This window comes from Symphalangus syndactylus, chromosome 9 (assembly GCF_028878055.3).
Source record: "Symphalangus syndactylus isolate Jambi chromosome 9, NHGRI_mSymSyn1-v2.1_pri, whole genome shotgun sequence".
Lineage (NCBI taxonomy): Eukaryota > Metazoa > Chordata > Mammalia > Primates > Hylobatidae > Symphalangus > Symphalangus syndactylus.
Window position 1 is genome coordinate 59,517,880 of NC_072431.2, and position 27,116 is coordinate 59,544,995.

A 27,116-nucleotide genomic window follows, 5' to 3' on the forward strand; every position below is an offset into this window, starting at 1 on the left:
CTATATTGCCCAGGCTGATCTCAAACTCCTTGCCTCTAATGATCCTCCAGTCTTAGCCTCCTAAAGTGCTGGGATCAGCCACCTCACCCACCCTAGATCCAAGTTCTTACTGTGGTATTAATGACCCAGTTGGGCCTCCTTTTCCACAGTTCTTACAGGCCAGTGCCAGACACAGGCCACAGCCCTTGGTGGCCTTCCCTGCCCCAGCAGGGCCTGGCCCAGCATGACCTGCTGACTGTTTGGAGTTTCGTCACCTTAGAGCCTCATTGGTGAATCCCCTTCTAACACAGGAGACCCTCAGGAAACCAGTGGGCTCAAGAAAAGACATATTTTTTTAAATAATTACTTTTTTTTTTTTTTTCTGGAGACAGAGTTCCACCCTGTCACCCAGGCTGGAGTGCAGTGGGGCTATCTCACCTCACTGCAACCTCCACCTCCCAGGCTCAAGCAATTCTCTTGTCTCAGCCTCCCGAGTAGCTGGGACTACAGGCGTGTACCACCACACCTGGCTAATTTTTGTATTTTTAGTAGAGATGGGATTTTGCCACGTTGGCTAGGCTGATCTCGAACTCCTGACCTCATGTGGTCCGCCCATGTGAGCCATACGCCACCAGCCACGATGCCCAGCCAAATAATTACTTTTTTTTTTAATGAGATGGAGTCTCGCTCTGTCACCAGGCTGGAGTACAGTGGTGCGATCTCAGCTCACTGCAAGCTCTGCCTCCCAGGTTCAAGCGATTCCCCTGCCTCAGCCTCCTGAGTATCTGGGACTACAGGCACCCGCCACCACGCCTGGCTAATTTTTTTTTTTTTTTGTATTTTAGTAGAGATGGGGTTTCACCATGTTGGCCAGGATGGTCTCCATCTCCTGACCTTGTGATCCGCCCGCCTTGGCCTCCGAAAGTGCTGGGACTACAGGCAAGAGCCACTGCCCCCAGCCACCATTTTTGCAACCTACTGACGACTTTCTGTGGATGGACGCAGTTGGTCATTTCATTCATACCATCCATTGAAATCCTAATGCCACTGTTGTGGAATTGGCATCATTATCTCTACTGTACAGGAAAGAAAATAAAGACTCAGAGGAGAAATGGGAGTTGCCCAGAATTTCCTGCTTGTACATGTGCCCTGTCGGCTTCTTTCTCCAGAGACTGGGGCTCTAGAAGGTAAAGCACCTGTTCCTGATCACCCAGCTCACTGAAGCCAGAGCTGTCTGGTTGCAGCGATGACCATGGGAGAAGTCTGTGTCCAGAGCAAACACAAAGGGCTCGGTAGCAGGTTGGATTTGAATCCTTTTGCTTTTCTTTTTTTTTTTTGGAGATGGAGTCTCGCTCTGTCCAAGCAGGGAGAGGCCAGGCGAGGTGGCTCACCCCTGTAATCCTAGCACTTTAGGAGACCAAGGCACACAGATCACTTGAGATCAGGAGTTCAAGACCAGCCTGGCCAACATGGCAAAACCCCATCTCTACTAAAAATATAAAAATTGGCAGGGCGTGTTAGCGTGGGCCTGTAACCCAGCTACTCAAGAGGCTGAGGCAGCAGAATCGCTTGAACCCGGGAGGCGGATGGTGCAGTGAGCCGAGATTGCGCCGTTGCACTCCAACCTGGCTGACCGAGCAAGACTGTCTCAAAAAAAAGGAGGAGGAAGCCGAGTGTGGGCAGCCTCGGGAAAGTCTTCCTATGCGGCATTCGGTCTGCCCTGGAGTAGGGGGCATTGCTCAGGACAGAGACTACCGCACAAGCTCCTGAGACAAGGACAGTGTTCTTTCTATGCATCTGTGAAGGTCCCATAACAACCACCCCAGAAAAGACCCTAAGATGCCACTCCATGCTCTCACTGGCTGTGTTGGAGGAAAGCAGGAGGCAGCCATCCCATGTCCCTCGCCCCCGGCCAGGCCAGGGTCCCTGCTCCCCTCCTCTCCTACACCTCACAGCTCTCCAGCCCTCCAGCCACAAACCTACACAAGCGGGTCTGGGATGGGCTCTGGGCCCAGACAGATCCAAGCAAGCCAGCAGCCCAGCTGCATGACAGTGGTGAGGACAGCTGAGGGGGCTCAGGGTGACTCAGATGAAGAGACATGCAAGAAGCCTGCTCCCATATGGAGGGGAAGCTGGGCAGATAAGAATGGCCAGTGACTCTGGGCATGCTGGCATCCCATGGTGAATTCCATCTGCACTGTATCACCCAGACGGCTTCATCCCTGGGACCTCCACCCCCACCCATCCCCCACTGACCTTGGGTCACCGTCTCTCTGGACACCTGCCCAGCTCAGTGGGAGTTCAGTCATATAGTCACATCCAGAGCCAGAATGGAGACTAGCAGAAGAACGTCTGTGTCCAAGCCAGGCATGGTGGTGTGAGCCTATAGTTCTAGAGACTCAGGAGGTAGAGGTGGGAGGATCACTTGAGCCCAGGAGTTCAAGACCAGCCTGGGCAATATAGTCAGACCCCATTTCTTTGTTTTCTTCTTTTTTTTTTTGTTTTGAGATGGAGTCTTGCTATATTGCCCAGGCTAGAGTGCAGTGTCATGATCTCGGCTCACTGCAACCTCCACCTCCCAGGTTCACGCAATTCTCCTGCCTCAGCCCTCCCGAGTAGTTGGGACTACAGGTGCACATCACCACGCCCGGCTAATTTTTGTATTTTTAGTAGAGACGAGGTTTCACCATATTGGCCAGGCTGGTCTTGAACTCCTGACCTCGTGATCTGCCCGCCTCAGCCTCCCAAAGTGCTGGAATTACAGGCGTGAGCCACTGTGCTCAGCCTAGTGAGACCCCATTTCTACAAAAATGTTTTAGATTAGCCAGGCCTGGTGGTGTGCGCCTGCAGTCCCAGCTACTCAGGAGGCTGAGGCAAGAGGATGGCTTGAGCCCAAGAGGTAGTGGCTGCAGTGAGCCATGATCGTGCCACTGCACTCCAGCCTGGGCAACAGGACAAGACCCTTTCTCAAAACAAACAGGAACAGGCCGGGCGCGGTGGCTCCAGCCTGTAATCCCAGCACTTTGGGAGGCCGAGGCGGGTGGATCACAAGGTCAGGAGATCGAGACCATCCTGGCTAACACAGTGAAACCCCGTCTCTACTAAAAATACAAAAAAAAAAAAATTAGCCGGGCGTGTTGGCGGGTGCCTGTAGTCCCAGCTACTCGGGAGGCTGACGCAGGAGAATGGCGTGAACCCGGGAGGCGGAGCTTACAGTGAGCCGAGATCGCGCCACTGCACTCCAGCCTGGGCAACAGAGCGAGACTCTGTCTCAAAAAAAAAAAAAAAAAAAAAAAAAAAAAAAAAAAAAAACAGGAACAACAACAAAAAACAGAATGTGTCCAGAGAAAGACATAAAGAGAGACACAAGAATGTAGAGAATGAGGAACGAGTTCTGGTAAAGATGAATGAAAGTGAATCAGAGTCAGATAAGCCACATATGTGGGTAAAGAGAAGTGGATGGAGGGATGGAATGTGGCCAGTGGCCCGGAGGCGCCTTGCAGGCCTGCACTGCCTCATCAGCCTGACGTAATCAGCTCCATGTTCACATCTACCCCAGGAGCCCAGTGCTCCACCATTCCCTGCCATTGAAATTCCTCTTGGTGACCACATTGGGGGCACATTCCTTTTTTTTTTTTTTCTTTTTTTTCTTTTTCTTTTTTTTTTGAGACAGAGTCTCACTCTGTTGCCCAGGCTGGAGTGCAGCAATGCAGTTACGGCTCACTACAACCTCAAACTCCTGGACTCAAGCGACTCTCCTGTCTCAGCCTCCCAAGAAGCTGGGACTACAGGCACATGCCACCATGCTTGACTCATTTATTTATTTTTTGTAGAGGTGGGGGTCTCCCTGTGTTGCCTAGGCTGGTCTCGAACTCCTGGCCTCAAGCAATCCTGCCACCTTGGCTTCCCAAAGTGTTGGGATTACAGGCGTGAGCCACTGCGCCCGGCCAGGAAGGCTCATTCTTGCCTGATGGTGAAAGGACATTTGGAATACCCACATTACAAAAGGCCCAGCACTAAGTGCCCTCAGGAAATAAGACACTTTGATGGCCACGTAAGTTTAAATACAGAAATAACTGTAAGACAAAGGACAATGCAAATGTATAAAAGTGATTAAAGCTAAAAAATAGCTGGGTGTGGTGGTGCGTGCCTGTGGTCCCAGCTACTCAGGAGGCTGAGGTGAGAGGATTGTTTGAGCCCAGGAGTTGGAGGCTGCAGTGAGCCATGATCACACAACTGCACTCCAGCCTGGGCAACAAAGTGAGACCCTATCTTAAAAAAAAAAAAAATTCTGCTGGGCGCGGTAGCTCATGCCTGTAAACCCAGCGCTTCAGGAGGCTGAGGTGGGAAGATCAGTTGAGCTCAGGAGTTTGAGACCAGCCTGGCCCTGTCTCTACTAAAAATCCAAAAATTAGTCGGGCATGTTTGCGCAGGCCTGTAGTCCCTGCTACTCAGGAGGCTGAGGCACGAGAATCGCTTGAACCCGTGAGGTGGAGGTTGCAGTGAGCTGAGATCACGTCACTGCATTCTAGCTTGGGTGACTGAGACTGTCTCAAAAAAAAAAAAAGATAAAATTGGCTATGGTAGAGCATACATTTTTTTTAAGTGATTAAAGCATTATAGGTGTCATGGGGAATCGATGAGAGATGGGGGATGGAGGCTGCAGGGGCCTAGCCTGGAAGAGTGGGTCGAGCTCAACTCTATTTTGGTAAATCAAGTCCCCTTCCTCCCTGGTATGCTCGGAAGATAAGGATACACTTGGAACATCAGCGGGGTACATCCATGACCTGCAGCCCAGAGGGGAGTATCTTCCTGGGATCTGAAACCTGCCAAGTCAGCCAGTGGGAGCGTGTCAGGACCAGGGAGACAGCAGAAGGATCTGGTACGAAACGGATGAGAGGGGCTGCCAGGCATCCCCTGGGGTAAGCAGCCAGTCCACTTCCGAGGCATTTAACGCCCACACTCCGCTAAATGCTGAGAGACGTAAAAACAAACACCTAAAACATCCATCTCTCAAGGAGCTTGCATTATATCAAATGAACAGCTCAGACTGTCTGGGTTCCTGTCCTGGCTCTGCCGCCCACCAAGAGCGGCTGCCACAAAGGAGAACCTAGAATGTGTCGGACGTTTGGCAGATGACATTTTATGTAATTCTCATTGCAACCTTGAAAGATGGGAATTGTTATCTGTCTTTTACAAATAAGAATACTGAGGCTATGATCCCTCAATCACAGGGAAGAAAGGAAAAGAGGGAGGGGGAGGGGGAGGAGGAGGAGGAGGAGGAAGAGGAGAAGGAGAAGGGATTAAGTTTTACCTAGTCACATAGCCAATGTCAGATTCCTAACTAGTGGCCGGGTCTGTCTGATCCAATGACCACTATTCTCTCATTTATGGTGTAGTCACTGTGTGGTCCACCTCTCTGGACCTAAGTGCCCTCGCTTATAATTTAAAAGAACTGGGTTAGGGCCAGGCATGGTGGCTCATGCCTGTAACCGAAGCACTTTGGGAGGCTGAGGCAGGTGGATCACTTGAGCTCAGGAGTTCAAGAACAGCCTGGGCAACGTGGCAAAACCCCATCTCTACCAAAAATACAAAAAATTAGCCAGGTGTCATGGTGTACGTCTGTGGTCCCAGCTACTGGGAGGCTGAGGTGGGAGGATCACTTGATCCTGGGAGGTAGAGGCTGCAGTAAGCTGAAATGGCACCACTGCACTCCAACCTTGAGTCCAGGAGTTTGAGACTAGCCTGGGCAACATAAAGAGACCCCCATCTCTGAAAAAAAAAAAAAATTAGGCGGGGCACAGTGGCTCACATCTGTAATCCCAGCACTTTGAGAGGCTGAGGAAGGCGGATCACTTGAGGTCAGGAGTTCAAGACCAGCCTGGCCAACATGGTGAAACTCCGTCTCTACTAAAAATACAAAAATCAGCTGGGCGTGGTGGCAGATGCCTGTAATCCCAGCTACTTGGGAGGCCGAAGCAGGAGAATTGCTTGAGCCTGGGAGGCGGAGGATGCAGTGAGCCAAGATCACACCATGGCACTCCAGCCTGGGCAACAGAGCAAGACTCCATCTCAAAAAAAAAAAAAAAAAAAGCAGTGGCGACACCCAGCACTGGTTCCCTCCTAGAGAGGGGGAGAGAGCCGAGCCCAAACACAGGCTATTTTTGGAGTTGTGTTGTTTGGAGACCAACCAAGCCAGAAATAGTGCTGTTAGCAAGACCCTGCCTTCTCCCACCCCCGGCTCTCCCAGTGAAATCACCAGGAATCAGGGAGGCTGGGCCCCACATTCCAGGGAGCCTGTGTAACGGGCAGTGCTCTTTTCCCCACCGGAAGGGCTCAAGAGCTGAGCATTTGACTGTAAAAGGGATTCTGGGATTCCAGAGGAACAGAGGGACTGAGTCAGAGACAGCAGAAAAGAGGGAGAGAGTGGAAATGGGGGGCAACCTCCTGCAGCAGAGGAGAGGGGACAGGAGGGAAGGCTCAGAGAGAGAAAGGGAAAGTGAAAAAGAGAGCGGGAAAGACAGAAGCAAAGAGGAAGAGCAGAGATCGGGCCAGAAGGCAGGAGGTCAGGGGGCGATGGGTGGTGGGAAGGCCAGTGTCCACCCAGGGCCCACCAGTGGGTGGGGGACAGAGGGACAGTCACGGAAAATCTGAGTGTGATCTACAGTCACGAACCACCTGCTCAGGGACAGATGGAGACATCTTTCCCAGTAGGCTGGAATCAGAACTTTCCCCTGCAATCCACAGCCCGGTAACTCACTCTCTTATCTCTGACCCTCCGGAAGCCAGAGATCTAGCTATTTCAACAGCACGGACTTTTCTCTCTGTGCCCGTGTGACCCCTTACAAAAGAGCTCAAGCTGGAAAGAGAGGATTGGATCAAGAAAGAGAGAACTTAGGATTGAGGGGAAAAGGGGAAAGTGATAACCCCTTGAGTCAGATTCTGAGAAGAGGGTTTCTCTGAGAGGTCGGGTGGGGAGCAGCTGGCAGGCAGCCGGACCCTGGTATGGAAGGGCTCGGCTCCTACGGCAGGCAAGAGAAGGCAGGGCCACGTGCAAGAAGTAGAGGCAGGGGTCATGGCCAAGTCTGGGTTCTTTTTATTTATTTATTTTTTTGAGACAATCTTGCTCTGTCGCTCAAGCTGGAGTGCAGTGGTGCAATCTCAGCTCACTGCAACCTCCACTTCTCGGGTTCAAGAGATTCTCCCACCTCAGGCTCCCGAGTAGCTGGGACTACAGGTACGTGCCACCATGCCCGGCTAATTTTTTTGTATTTTTAGTAGAGACAGGGTTTCACCGTGTTAGCCAGGATGGTCTCGATCTCCTGACCTCATGATCCGCCTGCCTCGGCCTCCCAAAGTGCTGGGATTACAGGCGTGAGCCACCGCGCCCGGCCCAATTTTGCCTCAGTTTCTAATACACATCCTCCTTATGCCTAGAAGTTTCCACTGATTTGGGAAAAGACCCCTTAGTAAGTCAGCCACTTCTGAGACCAAAGTAAAACGCTCCCCACCCTCCACCTCAATCAGGACTAGAGCTGCTCCCCAGCTGTCCCGTGCCCAAGGATGGAATATCCTTTTTGCTCTTTGCTTTGTCCTTTGAGACAGGGTCTCTCTTTGTCACCCAGGCTGGAGTGCAGTGGTGCAATGATAGCTCACTGCAGCCTTGAGCTCCTAGGCTCAAGCGATCCTCCTACCTCAGCTTCCCACGTAGCTGGGACCATAGGCACACGCCACCACACCGGGCTAATTTTTTTTTTTTTTGGTAGAGATGGGAGCTCACTGTGTTGCCCAGGCTGGCTCAAAATCCTGGACTCAAGTGATCCTCCTGTCTCAGCCTCCCCAAAGACTGGGATTACAGCCACCACACCCAGCAGGGGTGTCTGTTTTGGATTGGCATCAGGATCATCCACCCAATCTATGAGTGGGGACTAAATTGGTGACTGCTCCTGCAGAGCTCTGGCTGTCCACAGAAAACAGCAGAGAACTGGCAAGGTATGGGACAATGGCTCCTGGTATGACAGGCAGAGGAAGGGATGGAGGCTAAGCTGCAGGCTAGAGAGGCTGGCGTCAGACACCTGAGGAGGCCACATGTAGCTATGTCTAGACCCATTGAACTTTCAAGTCTTTGAGGCTTGGTACTCCCTGATCCCTGTTCCCCTCTGATCCTTAAGGTCAGAGAGCAAAGCCTTGGGGGTACTTTTTTTTTTCTTTTTGAGACAGATTCTTGCTCTGTCACCCAGGCTGGAGTGCAATAGCATGATCTCGGCTCACTGCAACCTCCACCTCCCAGGTTCAAGCGATTCTCCTGCCTCAGCCTCCCAAGCAGCAAGGATTACAGGCACGCACCACCATGCCTAGCTAATTTTTGTATTTTTAGTAGAGACGGGGTTTCATCATATTGGCTGGGCTGGTCTTGAACTCCTGGCCTCAAGTGATACACCCACCTTGGCCTCCCGAAGTGCTAGGATTACAGGTGTGAGCCACCATGCCCAGTCTTGGGGTACTTTTGAAGACAAAAGATAAGTTTGGGACTGGACATGGTGGCTTATACATTTTGGGAGGCAAAGGTGAGAGGATTGTTCCAGCCCAGGAATTCGAGACTAGCCTGGTCAACATAGCAAGACTCTGTCTCTATAAGAAAAAATAATAATTAGCTGGGCGTGGTGGTGCTTGCCTGTAGTCCCCGATACTTGCTTGAGCCCAGGAGTTCAAGTCTGCAGTGAGCTATGATCACACCACTGCACTCCAGCCTTGGTGACAGAGTGAGACCCTGTCTCCAAAAAAAAAAAAAAGAGAGATGCGTTTGGGGCTGGACTTGTCTTCTTCCAAGAGGTCAGGGCAGTTGCTTCTTCCTCACCGCTAACCACACTCTCAGGGACTCCAAACCACAACTAAGAAAAGGAAAAAGACATAAACAAGAGGCAATTTCACAGGAAGAGTTCTCCTAATGTGTCTGTGAGCCTAACTTTCCGACTGAAGTTCTCCTCTCTTTCCCTGCCAGCTGTGAGAAAACAAAGCCTAAGGCAGATTAAAAAGCAGGAGGTCTGCTCAGTGTGGTTGCCCTTGGTATCTGTTTACTGAAAAAATCCAAAACAAACATCCGAGGCTTCCACCCACTGAAACTTCCTGTGACTCTGCTATCAGCTGTTGCCATGGATTCTCCCAATTGAACCCCACCACCTACACAAAACCCAACAGTGTGTGGACCCCAAGTATGCCATCTCTCTGATACAGGACCCCCTGGGCAGCACCCTGGCCACCCTTCCATCTACAACATCCAGACCACATGGCCAAGGACACCTGACCCTCTCAAAACCCCAAATCCAGCTGAGCATGGTGGCTCACGCCTGTAATCCCAGCACTTTGGGAGGCTGAGGCAGCCGGATCACGAGGTCAGGAGTTCGAGACCAGCCTGACCAACATGGTGAAACCTCGTCTCTACTAAAATACAAAAATTAGCCAGGCATGGTGGTGCACACCCATGGGCGTAATCCCAGCTACTCAGGAGGCTGAGACAGGAGAACCGCTTGAACCCGGGAGGCAGAGATTGCAGTGAGCCAAGATAGTGCTACTGCACTCAGCCTGGGTGACAAAACAAGACTGTCTCAAAAAAAAGCAAAACAAAAAAAATAGAAAACAACAACAACAAAATCCACTAGTCTAGTCCTACATGCCACCCACCGCTAGCCAGTTTCCACCCTCTACAGCAGAGGTCCCCAACCTCTGGGCCATGGCCTGTTAGGAACCAGGCTGCATAGCAGCAGGTGAGTGGCAGGTGAGTGAAATTTCATCTGTAGTTACAGCCACTCCCCATCGCTCACATTACCACCCGAGCTCCACTCCCTGTCAGATCAGCGGCGGCATTAGATTCTCATAGGAGCTCGAACCCTATTCTAAACTGTTCATGTGAGGGATCTAAGTTGCAAGCTCCCTATGAGAATCTAATGCCTGATGATCTGTCACTGTCTCCCATCACCCCTAGATGGGACCACCTAGTTGCAGGAAAACAAGCTCAGGGCTCCCACTGATTCCACACAATGGTGAATTGTGGAATTATTTCATTATATATATTACAATGTAATAACAATAGAAATAAAGCACACAATAAATGTAATGTGCTTGAATCATTCTGAAACCATCCCACCCTGGTCTGTGAAAAAATTGTCTTCCATGAAACTGGTCCCTGGTGCCAAAAATGTTGAGGACCACTGCTCCACAGAATCTATCAGTCACTCTTCCTCCCCTCACCCCCTTGCCCTAAAAGCACATCCTGCAAACCCGCCATGAATTGACACTCTGCTTCTATCCCTTTTCCCCTTGTGTCTGTGTCTGGAGGAAGAGGATAAAGGACAAGCTGCCCCAAGTCCTAGAGGGCAGCTCGAAGAAGTGAAACTTACACGTTGGTCTCCTGTTTCCTTACCAAGCCTTTACCATGGTAACCCCTGGTCCCATTCAGCCACCACCGCCCCACCCAGCACACCTCCAACCCCAGCCAGACAAGGTTGTTGACACAAGAGAGCCCTCAGGGGCACAGAGAGAGTCTGGACACGTGGGGGAGTCAGCCGTGTATCATCGGAGGCGGCTGGGCACATGGCGGGGATGAGGGAAAGACCAAGAGTCCTCTGTTGGGCCCAAGTCCTAGACAGACAAAACCTAGACAATCACGTGGCTGGCTGCATGCCCTGTGGCTGTTGGGCTGGGCCCAGGAGGAGGGAGGGGTGCTCTTTCCTGGAGGTGGCCCGGGGCACCGGGTGGACAGCCCTGGGGGAAAAACTTCCACGTTTTGATGGAGGTTATCTTTGATAACTCCACAGTGACCTGGTTCTCCAAAGGAAAAGCAGGCAACGTGAGCTGGTTTTTTTCTTCTCCAAGCTGAACACTAGGGGTCCTGGGCTTTTTGGGTCACCTGGCATGGCAGACCGTCAACCTGGCAGGACATCCGAGAGAGACAGACACAGGCAGAGGGCAGAAAGGTCAAGGGAATTTCTCAGGCCAAGGCTATTGGGGTTTGCTCAATTGTTCCTGAACGCTCTTACATACGTACACACACAGAGCAGCACGCACGCACGCACACACACACACACACACACACGCCTCAGCAAGTCCCAGAGAGGGAGGTGTCGAGGGGGCCCCGCTGGCTGTTCAGACGGACTCCCAGAGCCAGCGAGTGGGTGGGGCTGGAACATGAGTTCATCTATTTCCTGCCCACATCTGGTATAAAAGGAGGCAGCGGCCCACGGAGGAGCACAGCTGTGTTTGGCTGCAGGGCCAAGAGCGCTGTCAAGAAGAGCCACACACCTCCCTCCAGCAGCTGAATTCCTGCAGCTCAGCAGCAGCCGCCAGCCAGAGCAGGACGAACCACCAATCGCAAGGCACCTCTGAGAACTTCAGGTAGGAGAAAAGCAAACTCCCTCCAACCTCTTACTTAGGGTCTTTAAGGCAAAGAACTCGCCTCTCCAGAATCCCCTCAGTCTATGATCCCCTGCTATTCCTCTATTTTCTTTTCCTCAGACCTGCAGGCTTGAGTCGACCCTGCCCTAGGGGTGACTGCAGGAGAGCAGGAGGATGGTCAGGCCCCACCAACAACCCCATTACCCAGTAACAAGAACCTTGACTCTCTCGGTCCCTCTGCATCAAGACACTCACCCATTTCCCACCTCATGCCTGCTAACTTGAATGAAACCATCACTGGGAAAGCATTAAGAGAATTAAGGCTGGGCACTGTGGCTCATGCCTGTAATCCCAGCACTTTGTGAGGCTGAGGCAGGCAGATAACTTGAGCCCAGGAGTTTGAGACCAGACTGGGCAACATGGCAAAACCCTGCTCTCCCAAAAAAATACAAAAATTAGCTAGGCGTGCTGGTGTGCCTGTATTCCCAGCTACTTGGGAGGCTGAGGTGGGAGGATTGCTTGAGCTGGGGAGGCGGAGGCTGCAGGGAGCCCAGATTGAGCCATTGCACCCAGCCTGGGTGACAGAGCAAGACCCTGTCTCAAAAAATGAATGAAAGGAAGGAAGGAAGAGAGAGAGAGAAGAAAGAAAGAAAGAAAGAAAGAAAGAAAGAAAGAAAGAAAGAAAGAAAGAAAGAAAGAAAGAGACAGGAAAGAGGAAGAAAGAAAAGAAAAAAGAAAAGAAAGAAAAGAAAGCAAATTTAAAGGCTTATGCAAATCAAAGATGTTGTGATAATTGATAATTGAGCCTGGGCTAAATTCCCCCTGGGCTGCAAAGGCAGAGAGTGGTAATGACTTCTCACCTGCTTTTCTTCTAAGGCTTTTTTACGGGACACAGAGGGAAGGGAGATGGACTGGATTCCAAGATTCCCACAGGGCAAGATGGGCGAAGACTCCCTGCCACTGCCCGGGGATAAGTCAGTCTGAGTGAGACGGAGTGGGATGGGCTCAGAACCTGAACGTGTCATGGTCTCTTCCTGCACCTTGCCCTAGTGTTCACTTAACCACCTGCTTGCAGGAATCAAGAAGAGCAGGGCCCACAGCTGGCCAGCTCCCCTCTCCTCCCGCCTGTCTTCCAGAACGATTCCTTCACCAGCCCTCTTTCCATTGCTCTAGGATGCAGATGTCTCCAGCCCTCGCCTGCCTAATCCTGGGCCTGGCCCTCGTCTTTGGTGAAGGGTCCACCGTGCACCATCCCCCATCCTATGTGGCCCACCTGGCCTCAGACTTCGGGGTGAGAGTGTTTCAGCAGGTAGCGCAGGCCTCCAAGGACCGCAACGTGGTTTTCTCACCCTATGGGGTGGCCTCGGTGTTGGCCATGCTCCAGCTGACAACAGGAGGAGAAACCCAGCAGCAGATCCAAGCGGCCATGGGATTCAAGATTGATGGTGAGCCACGGGACACCAGGGGAGGTGGGTGGCATGCAGAACAGACCTACCAGAAGCCAAGGAAAGGCTGGCTCTGGCTTAGCCAAGCCAAGCCCCGTACAGCTGTGCTGCAGGGGCCACCCCATCTTCTTCCCACTACACCCCAAGTCACTGGACCCTTGAATCTCCAAGGGTGTCTGACCAGTAGATTTACCACTTATTCACCACCATGTGATCTTAACCTCGTTAAGCTTGCCCATCTACAAAATGAGGATTATTTGCTATCCTAAAGAATTCATGGGCCGGGCACGGTGGCTCATGCCTGTAATCCCAGCACTTTGGGAGGCTGAGGCAGGCAGATCATTAGGTCAGGAGATCAAGACCATCCCGGCTAACACAGTGAAACTCCATCTCTACTAAAAATACAAAAAAATTAGCCAGGCATGGTGGCAGGCGCCTGTAGTCCCAGCTACTCAGGAGGCTGAGGCAGGAGAATGGCGTGAACCCAGGAGGCAGAGCTTGCAGTGAGCTGAGATTGCGCCACTGCACTCCAGCCTGGGCGACAGAGTGAGACTCTGTCTCAAAAAAAAAAAAAAAAAAAAAAAAGAATTCCTGGAATTACACTTGTGAAATACTTAGCATAGCCATCACTATAGGAAAAAAATCTAAGGCCAGGCACAGTGCCTCATGCCTGTAATTTCAGCACTTTCAGAGTTTGAGGCAGGAGGATCACTTGAGGCTAGGAGTTCAAGGCCAGCCTGGGCAATACGGTGAAACCCCGTCTCTAATAAAAATATAAAAATTAGTCTGATGAGGTGGTGCACCTATAATCCCAGCTACTCAGGAAGCTGAGACACAAGAATCACTTTAAGCCGGGAGGTGGAGGCTGCAATGAGCTGAGATCACACCATTGCACTCCAGCCTGGGTGACAGAATGAGACCTGTCCAAAAAAAAAAAAAAAAAAGAAAGAGAGAGAAGAGAGAGAGAAAGAAAGAAGAAGAAAAAGAAAGAAAGAAAGAAAGAAAGAAAGAAAGAGAAAGAAAGAAAGGAAGAAAGGGAAAAAAAGAAAGAAAGAAAAGAAGGAAGGAAGGAAGGAAAGAAGGAAAGAAGGAAAGAAGAAAGAAAGAAAGAAAGAAAGAAAGAAAGAAAGAAGGAAAGAAAGAAAGGAAAGAAGGAAAGAAGAAAGAAAGAAAGAAAGAAAGAAAGAAAGAAAGAAAGAAAGAAAGAAAGAAAGAAAGAAAGAAAGAAAAAGAAAAAAAAAAAACTAAGGCCAGGCAAGGTGGCTTATGACTGTAATTTCAGCACTTTGGAAGATTGAGGCAGGAGGATCACTTGAGGCCAGAAGTTCGAGACTAGACTGAGCAAGAGGGAGACCCCTGCCTCTACAAAAAAAATTTACAAATTAGCCAGATGTGGTGACACATACCTGTAGTCCCAGCTACTCAGGAGGCTGAGGTGGGAGGATGGCTTGAGCCCAGGAGCTGGAGGCCACAGTGAGCTATGATTGCACCACTGAACTTCAGCCTGGGCAACAAAGGGAGGCGCTATGTGAAGAAAAAAAAAAAAAAAAAAAAAAAAGAAGAAAGAAAATATTTAGGGTTTATCCAGGAGGCGGAGGTTGCAGTGAGCTAAGATCGCACCATTGCACTCCAGCCTGGGAGACAAGAGCAAAACTCCATCTCAAAAAAATCAGGAAGAAAATATTTAGGGTTCATAACTTAAGAACAGAGAAAAACATTCTAGCCCAAAGAAAGGGTTGGGACCTGAGACTTTTGAAGAAAGGAAGGAGATACAGAAAAGAGATTTCATCCTGGAATGAAATCTCCCTCCAGAGAGCCCTGGGAAAGCACGGTAGCCCCCATCCATCAGGGTGGAGCCTCTTGTGGGGGAAGTGGGCTTGGCTGGGAACCCTCAATTCAGCATGAGCCTCACATGTCCTCTCCTCTGTGTCCCGGTGCAGACAAGGGCATGGCCCCCGCCCTCCGGCATCTGTACAAGGAGCTCATGGGGCCATGGAACAAGGATGAGATCAGCACCACAGACGCGATCTTCGTCCAGCGGGATCTGAAGCTGGTCCAGGGCTTCATGCCCCACTTCTTCAGGCTGTTCCGGAGCACAGTCAAGCAAGTGGACTTTTCAGAGGTGGAGAGAGCCAGATTCATCATCAATGACTGGGTGAAGACACACACAAAAGGTGAGCAGGCAGGGAAAGGAAGCCTGTTCCCTGGGCCTCAAGAGAAAGGGAATTTGGAAACAAATCCACATATCCCAGTTGGGTGCAGTAGTCCACACCTGTAATCCCAGCCCAACACTTCGGGAGGTCTAGGCGAGAGGATGGCTTGAGGCCTGGAGTTTTAGACCAGCCTGGCCAACATAACAAGACCTTATCTCTACAAAAAATTTAAAAACCAGCTGGGCATGGTGGTGCACACCTGTAGTCCTAGCTACTTGGGAGGCTGAGGTGGGAGGATCACTTGAGTCCAGCAGTTCAAGGCTGCAGTGAGCTATGTTTGCACCACTGCACTCCAGCCTGGGTCACAGAACAAGACCTCATCTCTAAAAAACAAATGAAAACCAAATCCACGTATCCTAAACAATGCTCCTTTCAGCATTCTCTTATCTATGGACAGAGGGCTGGATGCTTTAAGAATCAAATCTTAGGCTGGGCATGGTGGCTCACACCTCTAATCCTAGCACTTTGAGAGGCTGAGGCGGGCAGATTGCCTGAGCACAGGAGTTCGAGACCACCCTGGCCAACATGGTGAAACTCCGTCTCTGTCAAAAATACAAAAAATTAGCCAGGTGTGTTGGCGCATGCCTATAATCCCAGCTGCTCAGGAGGCTGAGGTTCAAAGAATCACTTGAACCCGGGAGGCAGAGGCTGCAGTGAGCTGAGATCGTGCCACTGCACTCCAGCCTGGGTGACAGAGCAAGACTTTGTCTCCAAAAAAAAAGGAACTAGATAGGTTCATTTAAACCCCTGACTGCAGCCCTTTGACATACATCCAATTGAGGACTGGGAACTCCGGGAAACATCTAAAAGGCTTAAAAACTTTGTCTAACTTCAGCCGGGCATGGTGGCTCACACCTGTAATCCCAGCACTTTGGGAGGCCAAGGCAGGTGGATCACAAGGTCAGGAGTTCGAGACCAGCCTGACCAACATGGTGAAACCCTGTCTCTACTAAAAATACAAAAATTAGCCAGGCATGGCAGCGGGCGCCTGTAATCCCAGCTATTCAGGAGGCTGAGGCAGGAGAATCGCTTGAACCCAGGAGATGGAGGGTGCAGTGAGCCAAGATCGTGCCACTGAACTCCAGCCTGGCGACAGAGCGAGACTCCATCTCAAAACAACAACAACAACAAAATTGTCTAACTTCCTCATCTTCCTGGTCATTGGTTTTCCCATAGGTATGATCAGCGACTTGCTTGGGAAAGGAGCCGTGGACCAGCTGACACGGCTGGTGCTGGTAAATGCCCTCTACTTCAACGGCCAGTGGAAGACTCCCTTCCCCGACTCCAGCACCCACCGCCGCCTCTTCCACAAATCAGACGGCAGCACTGTCTCTGTGCCCATGATGGCTCAGACCAACAAGTTCAACTATAGTAAGTCCAGGAGCCCCTTCCCAACAGCCCACAGCAACTGCATCTCATTCCTGGGGTCTCCCAAGGAATACCCAAGATGTCGCCCTCCGAGGGAGGAAGACCACAGGGAATGCTCCGCTTTAAAGGAGGAGAGACCCTAGAATACACTCCAGCTTTGACAAAGATTTCCCAAGCAGGAGACATTAGGATAATGGAAACAGAAGATAGGAGGTTTAACCCATGAAGGATGAAGCTGAAATCCAGAGATTGCCTCAGGGCCACATTTGTCCACCTGACTCCAGGGTCTCATCTTCGTGTGTTGCTAGTGTGATTACCTGGGGATGAGGAATCCTGCTGGGGGAGTTGAGGTTAAGAGGATGAGGATCCAGGTGCTGTGGCTCACGCCTGTAATCCCAGCACTTTGGGAGGCCAAGGCAGGTGGATCAGGAGTTTGAGGTCAGGAGTTTGAGACCAGCCTGGCCAACATGGTGAAACCCCGTCTCTACTAAAAATGCAAAAATTAGCCAGGTGTGGTGGCAGGCGCCTGTAATCCCAGCTACTTGGGAGGCTGAGGCAGGAGAACCACTTGAGCCTGGGAGGTGGAGGTTGCAGTGAGCCAAACGAAATTGAGCCACTTCACCCCAGCCTGGGGGAAAGTGTGAAACTCCATTTCAAAAAAAAAAGGATGAGGACTGGGATGAATTGGTGGCTGGGTGTGGGGAAAATGGAAGTGAAGGAAGGCCGAAAGAGACAGAGAAGGCCTGGCGCGGTGGCCCATGCCTATAATCCCAGCACTTTGGGAGGCTGAGAAGGGAGATTGCTTGAGGCCAGAAGTTGAATACCAGTCTGGGCACCATAGCAAGACCCTGCCTCTACAAAAAAAAATTTTTTTAATTAGCCAGGCTTGGTGACATGCATCTGTAGTCTACTCAAGAAGCTGAGGTGAGGCCAGGCGCGGTGGCTCACGCCTGTATTCCCAGCACTTTGGGAGGTCAAGGCGGGTGGATGACCTGAGGTCAGGAGTTCAAGACCAGCCTGGCCAACATGGTGAAACCCCATCTGTGTAAAAATACAAAAATTAGCTGGGCATGATGGCAGGTGCCTGTAATTCCATCTACTCAGGAGGCTGAGGTGGGAGAATCTATTGAACCTGGGATGGGGAGGTTGCAGTGAGCTGAGATCACGCCGTTGCACTCCAGCCTGGGTGACAGAGTGAGACTCCTTCTCAAAACAAACAAAAGAAAAAAACAAGCTGAGGCGGGAGGAACATTTGAACCAGGATTCGGAGGCTGCAGTGAGCTATGATTGCACCACTGCACTGCACTCCAGTCTGTGTGACAGAGTGAGACCCTGTCTCTTAAAAAAAACACACACATACACACACACAGAGAAATTAGAAGATACTGAATTGGCAGAAGAGAAGGGAAATAGAAATTAAAATACTGAATAGGGGAGCAGTGAACAGGGGATCCCCAAAAGCCAAGAGCGAGAGAGAGCCTGGCTTCCAGAAAGAGTGGAGAAGCCGGGAGATCTAGGTGAAAACCCAGTGCTGGGTTGCCATCAGCGAGAGCTGGAGCCATTTCCAACGAGCCATCTTGTTGTCTTCACAGCTGAGTTCACCACGCCCGATGGCCATTACTACGACATCCTGGAACTGCCCTACCACGGGGACACCCTCAGCATGTTCATTGCTGCCCCTTATGAAAAAGAGGTGCCTCTCTCTGCCCTCACCAACATTCTGAGCGCCCAGCTCATCAGCCACTGGAAAGGCAACATGACCAGGCTGCCCCGCCTCCTGGTTCTGCCCAAGTAAGCCACCCCGCTATCTCCCCCACCCACCGACCCCGCTCTCCTGGCTCCCTAAGGTCACCGCCCCCAGGTTGAATTTCCCAGATCTGTGATGCTTGCAGGGCAGGGACATGCATGTGTGGGAGGCTGATGGGAAACTGTGGCCTGGGTTTGATTATGAGTCTTGCAATCATCCCTTCCCCTGTTTCTGCTGGAGGGCAGGGGACAGCTCTTCCTGACCACACCCCCACATTGACTATCCCCAGAATACCCAGCAAAAGCCCCCAAAAGGAGAGCCAGAGAAATGAGGGAGGTGGGGGCCCAATCAGTCCACATCTACTTAGGGTCACCCCATCAGCACTTCCGTCCCCAACCCTTTCAAGTCAACATCCAAACAAAAGAAATCACTTCGGAGGACGGCGCAGCTCAAAGCACAGCTTCTAGCTGGGGTTCCAAGAAAGCAGATTTTTCGAAATCCTTCCTCAGAAGGAGAAGGCTGGAGCTGGGGAACTCCAGAATTATAGGGAAGCCTCCCACCACGCTCATCCCAAATTTCCGGATGCTATAATGCCAGGCTTGGGGAAAGAGGAGAATTTAGTTGGTTAGCTGGTGCGTGCTCTCACTTTCATCCTCTCTCTCTCTTCCTCTTTTTTTTTCCCCCTCTCTGGCTCATAAAAATCGAGGTAATTAGTCGTGCCCTGGTGAGAAGCAGAGAGTGCACAAAGGCCCCCTGCTTGAGTCCTCTTCAGGGTTAGCTCTCAGAAACACAATCTGCAGAACAGATTTTTGTTCCAACATCCTTGCAGGAGAATTTGCCCTTAGCTTCCCCCGCCCCAGCCAGGCTGAATAAAATTATGCTGAAACTACTGTCTTATTTGAGGAAAGTAATTAGTCATAGGTGGGAGGGGGTGGGGAGATTGCAGAAGAATGTTCATGAATATTAGGATTTCCAGCTCTAAGGGGGACTTTGTAAACAGCTTTAGAAAAAGAACCAGGCCGGCTGGGCGTGGTGGCTCATGCCTGTAATCTCGGCATTTGGGGAGGCCAAGGCAGGCGGATCACTTGAGGTCAGCAGTTCGAGACCAGCCTGGCCAACATGGTGAAACCCTGTCTCTACTAAAAATACAAAAATTAGCGGGCCGTGGTGCTGAGCGCCTATGATCCCAGCTACTCAGGAGGCTGAGGCCAGAGAATCACATGAACGTGGGAGGTGGAGGCTGCATTGAGCCGAGATCGCGCCACTGCACTCCAGCCTGGGGGACAGAGCAAGAATCTGTTTCAAAAAAAAAAGAAAAGAAAAATAGGAAGGAAGGAAGGAAAGGAAAGGAAAGGAAAAAAGGAAAGAAGAGAGAGAGGCAGAAAGAAAGAAAGAGAAAGAAAGAGAGAGAGAAAGAAAGAAAGAAAGAGAAAGAAAGAAGAAAGAAAGAAAGAAAGAAAGAAAGAAAGAAAGAAAGAAAGAAAGAAGGAAAGAAAGAAAGAAAGAAAGGAAGAAAGAAAGAAAGAGAAAGAAAAGAAAGAGAAAGAAAGAACCAGGCCTCCCTCTCCAACCTTCACCTCCGTTCCTATTCTGGCCACTTGATTCGGGGGACACCTGGTAGAGGACGGGAAAGGTGGGAGCTGCCAGCCAGAGGGGCCCCGGCTTGAGCAGCCTCTTGCTGCTATCCGCAGGTTCTCCCTGGAGACTGAAGTCGACCTCAGGAAGCCCCTAGAGAACCTGGGAATGACCGATATGTTCAGACAGTTTCAGGCGGACTTCACGAGTCTTTCAGGTAAGAGGACTTTCCTTTGCATTTTCTCACCACAGTGGAGTGCGGGGGCCCCAAGAGGAAAAAGGAACCTCTCCTTGAGAGCGGCAGCTGATCTAATCCTGTATCCACATCTGTTTCAGACCAAGAGCCTCTCCACGTTGCGCAGGCGCTGCAGAAAGTGAAGATAGAGGTGAACGAGAGTGGCACGGTGGCCTCCTCATCCACAGGTGAGTCTGGCTCAGGTGAGGCTCCACGAGTGTTGCATCCATCGCCCTCCAGGATAACTGGTCCCCAGACCCGGAAAGGACCCCACAGCCCTCTCCGCACAGAGCAGCTCTGTCTGTGCTCAGCCATCACCCGCTCCCCACCTGTTTCTCAGCCTGGAAAACAGGCTTGGGACCATGGAACCCTGTTTATTCACCTGATGGCTGCTAAGTTCCCTGACTGTGAAAAGGCCTCCTAAAGGAAAACCCAAGTTGTTCCCACAGTGGGAAGTAAACTTAAGAAACATGCTTATCAGGCCAGGCGTGGTGGCTCACACCTGTAATCCCAGCACTTTGGGGGACCAAAGCAGGTGGATCACTTGAGGTCAGGAATTTGAGACCAGCCTAGGCAACATGGCAAAACCCCATCTCTACTAAAAATACAAAAATTAGCCAGGCGTGGTGGCATGTGCCTGTAGTCCCAGCTACTTGGGAGGCTGAGGCAGGAGAATCACTTGAATCCAGGAGGCAGAGGTTGCAGTGAGCCGAGATCACGCTGCTGCACTCCAGCCTGGGCAATAGAGCCGGACTCTGCAGAAAAGAAAGAGAAAGAGAGAGACAGAAAGAAAGAAAAAAAAGAAAGAGAGGAAAGGAAGAAAGACAGACAGAAAGAAAGAGAAGAAAAGAAAGAGCTTATCAATAAGCCCTTAAAGGATTTAGATAACTGTGTGTAAGGGAAGAGCTGATCCATTGCTACCAAGCTCCTGGAGGAAACCAGGTCTCAGAGGATGTCCCTAAACTTTTAAGGTTCATATTCAGGAAAACAAACAACTTCCAGCTGGGCTCAGTGGCTCACACCTGTAATCCCCGCACTTTGGGAGGCTGAGGCAGGAGGATCGCTTGAGCCCAGGAGTTTGAGATCAGCCTGGGCAACATAATGAGACCGTGTCTCTACAAAAATTAGAAAAAAATTAGCCAGGCATGGTGGCATGTACCTGTAACCCCAGCTACTTGGGAGACTGAGATGGGAGGATCACTTGAGCCCAGGAGTTCAAGGCTGCGGTGAGCCATGAAGGCGCCACTGCACTCCAGCCTGGGCAACAGAGGGAGACCCTGTCTCTAAGAAAAATGGCGGGGGCGGGGGTGGTGCCAGTGCCAGCATCCCTCTGTTCTTTTTTTTTTTTTTAATTATACTTTAAGTTTTAGGGTGCATGTGCACAATGTGCAGGTTTGTCACATATGTATACATGTGCCACGTTGGTGTGCTGCACCCATTAACTCGTCATTTAGCATTAGGTATATCTCCTAATGCTATCCTTCCCCCCTCCCCCCACCCCACAACAGTCCCCGGAGTGTGATGTTCCCCTTCCTGTGTCCATGTATTATCCCTCTGTTCTAAGACATTGTCCCTTCTCTTGCAGCTGTCATAGTCTCAGCCCGCATGGCCCCCGAGGAGATCGTCATGGACAGACCCTTCCTCTTTGTGGTCCGGCACAACCCCACAGGTGAGCCTGGAACCCATCACGTTCCACATCCTCCCACCCATTCTTTCTCTCAGGAACTAATCCCGACAGATGCAGACATCTCTCTACCCCTGAGAGGGCTCTGGGCAGGGAACCCATAACCCTACCCTGCTTCCTGTCCCAAGAGGAGGCCACCTTCTATCACCCACAGACAGTGCCAGGTCCCCGCTCTGTCTCTCAGGCAGCTGCGACTCCAGACAGCTCACTCATCTGCCTAGATCTCAGTCCTTCCACCCACATCCAGCCCGATGAGCTGTCCCACTCCTCCCCTCTCAACCCCCACGGTTCTTCCATCCTCAGGAACGGTCCTTTTCGTGGGCCAAGTGATGGAACCCTGACCCTGGGGAAAGATGCCTTCATCTGGGACAAAACTGGAGATGCATCGGGAAAGAAGAAACTCCGAAGAAAAGAATTTTAGTGTTAATAACTCTTTCTGAAGGAAGAGAAGACATTTGCCTTTGTTAAAAGATGGTAAACCAGATCTGTCTCCAAGACCTCAGCCTCTCCTTGGAGGACCTTTTGGTCAAACTCCCTAGTCTCCACCTGAGACCCTGGGAGAGAAGTTTGAAGCACAACTCCCTTAAGGTCTCCAAGCCAGCGGTGACGCCTGTGGGACCATCTGGGGCACCTGCTTCCACCCGTCTCTCTGCCCACTCGGGTCTGCAGACCTGGTTCCCACTGAGGCCCTTTGCAGGATGGAACTACGGGGCTTACAGGAGCTTTTGTGTGCCTGGTAGAAACTATTTTTGTTCCAGTCACATTGCCATCACTCTCGTACTGTCTGCCACTGCGGAGGAGGCCGGTGACAGGCCAAAGGCCAGTGGAAGAAACACCCTTTCATCTCAGAGTCCATTATGGCACTGGCCACCCCTCCTCAGTACAGGGGTGCTGCAGATGGCAGAGTGAATGTCCCCCATCACATGGCCCAACTCTCCTGGCCTGGCCATCTCCCTCCCCAGAAACAGTGTGCATGGATTATTTCGGAGTGTAGGTGACGTTTACTCATTGAAGCAGATTTCTGCTTCCTTTTATTTTTATAGGAATAGAGGAAGAAAGGTCAGATGCGTGCCCAGCTCTTCACCCCCCAATCTCTTGGTGGGGAGGGGTGTACCTAAATATTTATCATATCCTTGCCCTTGTGTGCTTGTTAGAGAGAAAGAGAACTACTAAGGAAAATAATATTATTTAAACTCGCTCCTAGTGTTTCTTTGTGGTCTGTGTCACCGTATCTCAGGAAGTCCGGCCACTTGACTGGCACACACCCCTCCGGACATCCAGCGTGACGGAGTCCACACTGCCACCTTGTGGCCGCCCGAGCCCCTCGCGCCCCTCTTGTTCTCGTCTTTTTCCCCTTGATGGAAATTGACCATCCAATTTCAGCCTCCTTCAGGGGACCAAAAGGACGGAGTGGGGGACAGAGACTCAGACGAGGACAGAGTGGTTTCCAATGTGTTCAACAGATTTAGGAGCAGAAATGCAAGGGGCTGCATGACCTACCAGGACAGAACTTTCCCCAATTACAGGGTGACTCACAGCCGCATCGGTGACTCACTTCAATGTGTCATTTCCGGCTGCTGTGTGTGAGCAGTGGACACGTGAGGGGGGGTGGGTGAGAGAGACAGGCAGCTCGGATTCAACTACCTTAGATAATATTTCTGAAAACCTACCAGCCAGAGGGTAGGGCACAAAGACGGATGTAATGCACTTTGGGAGGCCAAGGCGGGAGGATTGCTTGAGCCCAGGGGTTCAAGACCAGCCTGGGCAACATACCAAGACCCCCGTCTCTTTAAAAATATATATTTTTAAAATATATTTAAATATATATTTCTAATATCTTTAAATATATATATATTTTAAAGACCAATTTATGGGAGAATTGCACACAGATGTGAAATGAATGTAATCTAATAGAAGCCTAATCAGCCCACCGTGTTCTCCACTGAAAAATACTCTTTCTTTGGGGTTTTTCTTTCTTTCTTTTTTGATTTTGCACTGGACAGTGACGTCAGCCATATACAGGACCCACAGGGGTGGTGTCAAATGCTATTGAAATTGTGTTGAATTGTATGCTTTTTCACTTTTGATAAATAAACATGTAAAAATGTTTCAAAAAATAATAAAATAAATAAATACAAAGAATATGTCAGGACAGTCACTGCCTTCACCTTCTCCATTTCACACCGGTGGTACAAGAAATCAGAAGCCTAGGCCAGGCGTGGTGGTTCATGCTTGTAATCCCAGCACTTTGGGAAGCCGAGGTGGGTGGATCACCTAAGGTCAGGAGTTTGAGACCAGCCTGGACAACATGGTGAAACCCCGTCTCTACTAAAAATACAAAAATTAGCTGGGCGTGGTGGCTGGTGCCTGTAATCCCAGCTACTCAGGAGGCTGAGGCAGGAGAATCACTTGAAGCCAGGAGGCAGAGGTTGCAGTGAGCCGAGATTGCACCACTGAACTCCAGGCTGGGTGACAGAGCGAGACTCCGGCTCAAAAAACAAACAACTACAACAACAACAACAAACCCAGAAATCAAAATCCTGTTGGTCCATAGACCTTATGGGTGGAAGGGACCTTCCTATATCCAGGTTGGCCCAACATGGGGAAGTCCATGAAATGGTCACCTCAGCTCTGCTACAAGCCCCAAGGAGAAGTTGATTCTGCCCCCTGGGAATCACCCTCAAAAAGGAAAAAAACGTTCCCCCGCCAAAAACTTTCCACTTACCCAGATGAGCCTGCTCATAAGTCACTGTCCCTGTGGGTTCCCAACTCTGTTCATGACACTTCCTTCCAGCACCAAATGCTTCCCACCCCTCTACTCCCACTCCCCATTCTTCAAACCCAGCTCAAGTTCCAGTTCCTCCACCTAGGACTCCCCATGGACCCAACCAACATCACTCTCAGGTCCAGTGCAGTGGCCCACGCCTGTAATCTCAGCACTTTGGGAGGCCGGGGCAGGAAGATTGCTTGAGGCCAGAAGTTTCAGACCAGCCTGGACAACAGAGTGAGACTCTTCCTCTAAGAAAAGAAAGAGAGAAAGAGAGAGAGAGAGAAAGACAGAGGAAAGAAAGAGAGAGGGAGAGAGAGAAAGAAAGGAAAGAAAGAAAGAGAAAGAAAGAAAGAAAAAGAAAGAAAGAAAGAGAAGAAAGAAAGAGAAAGAAAGAAAGGAAGAAAGGAGGGAGGGAAGGAAGGAAGGAAGGAAGGAAGGAAGGAAGGAAGGAAAGAAGGAAAGAAGGAAGGAGATCAAAACATCATCACTCTCAACTCGACACTGACTGAGTTTTCTTCTCCCTGGTCTGTAACAGTGCTTGGATTCTCGAGTGTTCTTTAGCTTTGTGTGTGTGTGTCTTACCCTCCCCAAACCCATGGAGGTATCAGGTTTCTTGAAAACAAGGCTCTCTTGTTATATATACTCTAGCATCTTCCTGAAAATGGCTTCCTGAAAAGTCTTTTATTATCTTCCTCCAGCATCTTGAAGGCTTTTGGCAGAGGGCACACTTCCCTCCATTAGTTTCTGTTCAAATATTCAAAAATAATTTTTTAAACTGAAAAAAGACCAATAACCATCTGTCGAACTTGTATACCGTCTAACTCCAAAACCCTGAAGATAGGATTCAGAGATGCAGCCCCCTGAACACCCAGCTCATTTCTATTGCTTTTTAAACAATTTTTTGTAGAGACGGGGTTGCACCATGTTTTGAACTTCTGGGCTCAAACAATCCTCCTGCCTCGGCCTCCCAAATTGCTGGGATTACAGGTGTGAGCCACCATGCCCAGCTTGGCCCAGGTATATCTTTCAACCTCCTTATACCCTGAAAATATGACTAATTCCAGGCCCCAGGCTAGTGGCTGAAAAGTTACCTGTCTGTAACAGATTTGTTCGGAAAGCTAAACAGCCTCTTTTTGCACAAAATGCTTCAAAAAGCAGAACAAATTAGCCCTAACTCTGCAGTATACAGTTAAAAAACTGCCCACCCATGCTGAGATGGCTCTAGAGGAAAAAGAGTTCTTCAAAAAGCCCCCTCACCACAGAGGACGCTTGTTCCAGGAAATGCCCCATTTAACAGACTCTCAGCTATTGTGAGGACAAAAGTGATGTACACTCACAGCACGAGACCTGCCCAGCCCTGTTTGACTTTGCCTGGCCCTGTCCCTTGCCTGTTCTAAGTTTGTCTTCCCTTCTCTATTTTTTTTTTTTCTTTTAAGACAGGGTCTCAGTTTGTTGCTGAGGCAAAAGTGCAGTGGCACAATCTTAGCTTATTACAGCCTCCATCTTCTGGGCCCAAGCCATCCTTGCACCTCAGCCTCCCGAGTAGCTGGGACCACAGGTGTGCGCTGCCAAGCCCTGCTAATCTTTGCATTTTTTGGAGAGATGGTGTCTCACTATATTGCCCGGGCTGGTCTCGAATTCCTAGGCTCAAGCAATCCACCTGTTTCGGCCTCCCAAAGTGCTGCAATCACAAAGTGCTCACAATAGTAGCAAGCAGCCAGGCGCGGTGGCTCAGGCCTGTAATCCCAGCACTTTAGGAGGCCAACGTGGGTGGATCGCCTGAGGTCAGGAGTTTGAGACCAGCCTGGCCAACAAGGTGAAACCCTGTCTCTACTAAAAATACAAAAATTAGGCCGGGTGCGGTGGCTCACACCTGTAATCCCAGCACTTTGGGAGGCCAAGGTGGGTGGATCATGAACTCAGGAGTTCAAGACCAGCCTGGCCAGGTTGGTGAAACCCTGTCTCTACTAAAAACACACAAAAAATTAGCCAGGCACAGTGGCGGGTGCTTGTAGTCCCAGCTACTCGGGAGGCTGAGGCAGGAGAATTGCTCTAACCTGAGAGGCGGAGGTTGCAGTGAGCCAAGATCGCGCCATTGCACTCCAACCTGGCAATAGAGCTAGAATCTGTCTCAAAAAAAAAAAAAAAAAAAAATACAAAAATTAGCCAGGCGTGGTGGCAGGTGCCTGTAATCCCAGCTACTTGGGAGGCTGAGGCAGGAGAATCTCTTGAACCCAGGAGATGGAAGTTGCAGTGAGCAGAGATCACATCATTCATTGCGCTCCATCTCAAAAAAACAAAAAAGGCCGAGTGCGGTGGCTGACACCTGTAATCCCAGCACTTTGGGAGGCTGAGGCAGGCGGATCACGAGGTCAGGAGATCAAGGCCATCCTGGCTAACACGGTGAAACCCCATCTCTACTAAAAATACAAAAAATTAGCCGGGCGTGGTGGTGGGCGCCTGTAGTCCCAGCTACTCAGGAAGCTGAGGCAGGAGAATGGCATGAAACCAGGAGGCGGAGCTTGCAATGAGCTGAGATCATGCCACTGGACTCCAGCCTGGGCAACAGAGCGAGCCTCCGTCTCAAAAAAAAAAAAAAAAAAAAAAAAAGTAGCAAGCACTCAGGAAAACTGAGACACAGAGAGGTTGAGTAACTTGATCTCACTATTATTATTATTTTAGAGAGAGGGTCTCTGTTGTTTAGGCTGG

The 27,116-nt window shown here is 50.4% G+C and overlaps 1 protein-coding gene across 10 annotated transcripts; it reads left to right on the forward strand.

The window, feature by feature from the left end:
* The first annotated feature begins 11,225 nt into the window (after nt 1-11,225).
* SERPINE1 (serpin family E member 1) lies at nt 11,226-23,776 on the forward strand. 10 transcript variants are annotated; one of them, XM_055292686.1, is made up of 10 exons: nt 11,226-11,370; nt 12,544-12,815; nt 14,756-14,989; nt 16,205-16,399; nt 17,989-18,187; nt 19,835-19,935; nt 20,055-20,141; nt 21,539-21,622; nt 21,941-21,963; nt 22,542-23,776. In XM_055292686.1, exons 2-10 carry the CDS (start codon nt 12,545-12,547, stop codon nt 22,629-22,631), a joined length of 1,284 nt encoding a protein of 427 aa, XP_055148661.1. In that variant the 5' UTR covers nt 11,226-11,370; nt 12,544; the 3' UTR covers nt 22,632-23,776. The 10 variants fall into 10 exon arrangements, with proteins under 10 accessions (XP_055148661.1, XP_055148663.1, XP_055148665.1 ...); XM_055292688.1 differs by having other exon boundaries at nt 12,544-12,839; nt 21,941-23,776; XM_055292690.1 differs by having other exon boundaries at nt 20,055-20,156; nt 21,941-23,776.
* Nucleotides 23,777-27,116: the final 3,340 nt, after the last annotated feature.

Excerpts from the sequence above, each read along its gene's own strand:
- SERPINE1 (XM_055292684.1), top strand. The coding sequence starts at position 12,545 with ATGCAGATGTCTCCAGCCCTCGCCTGCCTAATCCTGGGCCTGGCCCTC. Across the intron at positions 14,990-16,204 it reads GGTGAAGACACACACAAAAG|GTATGATCAGCGACTTGCTT; the intron begins GTGAGCAGGCAG and ends GTTTTCCCATAG. Across the intron at positions 18,188-19,834 it reads CGCCTCCTGGTTCTGCCCAA|GTTCTCCCTGGAGACTGAAG; the intron begins GTAAGCCACCCC and ends TGCTATCCGCAG.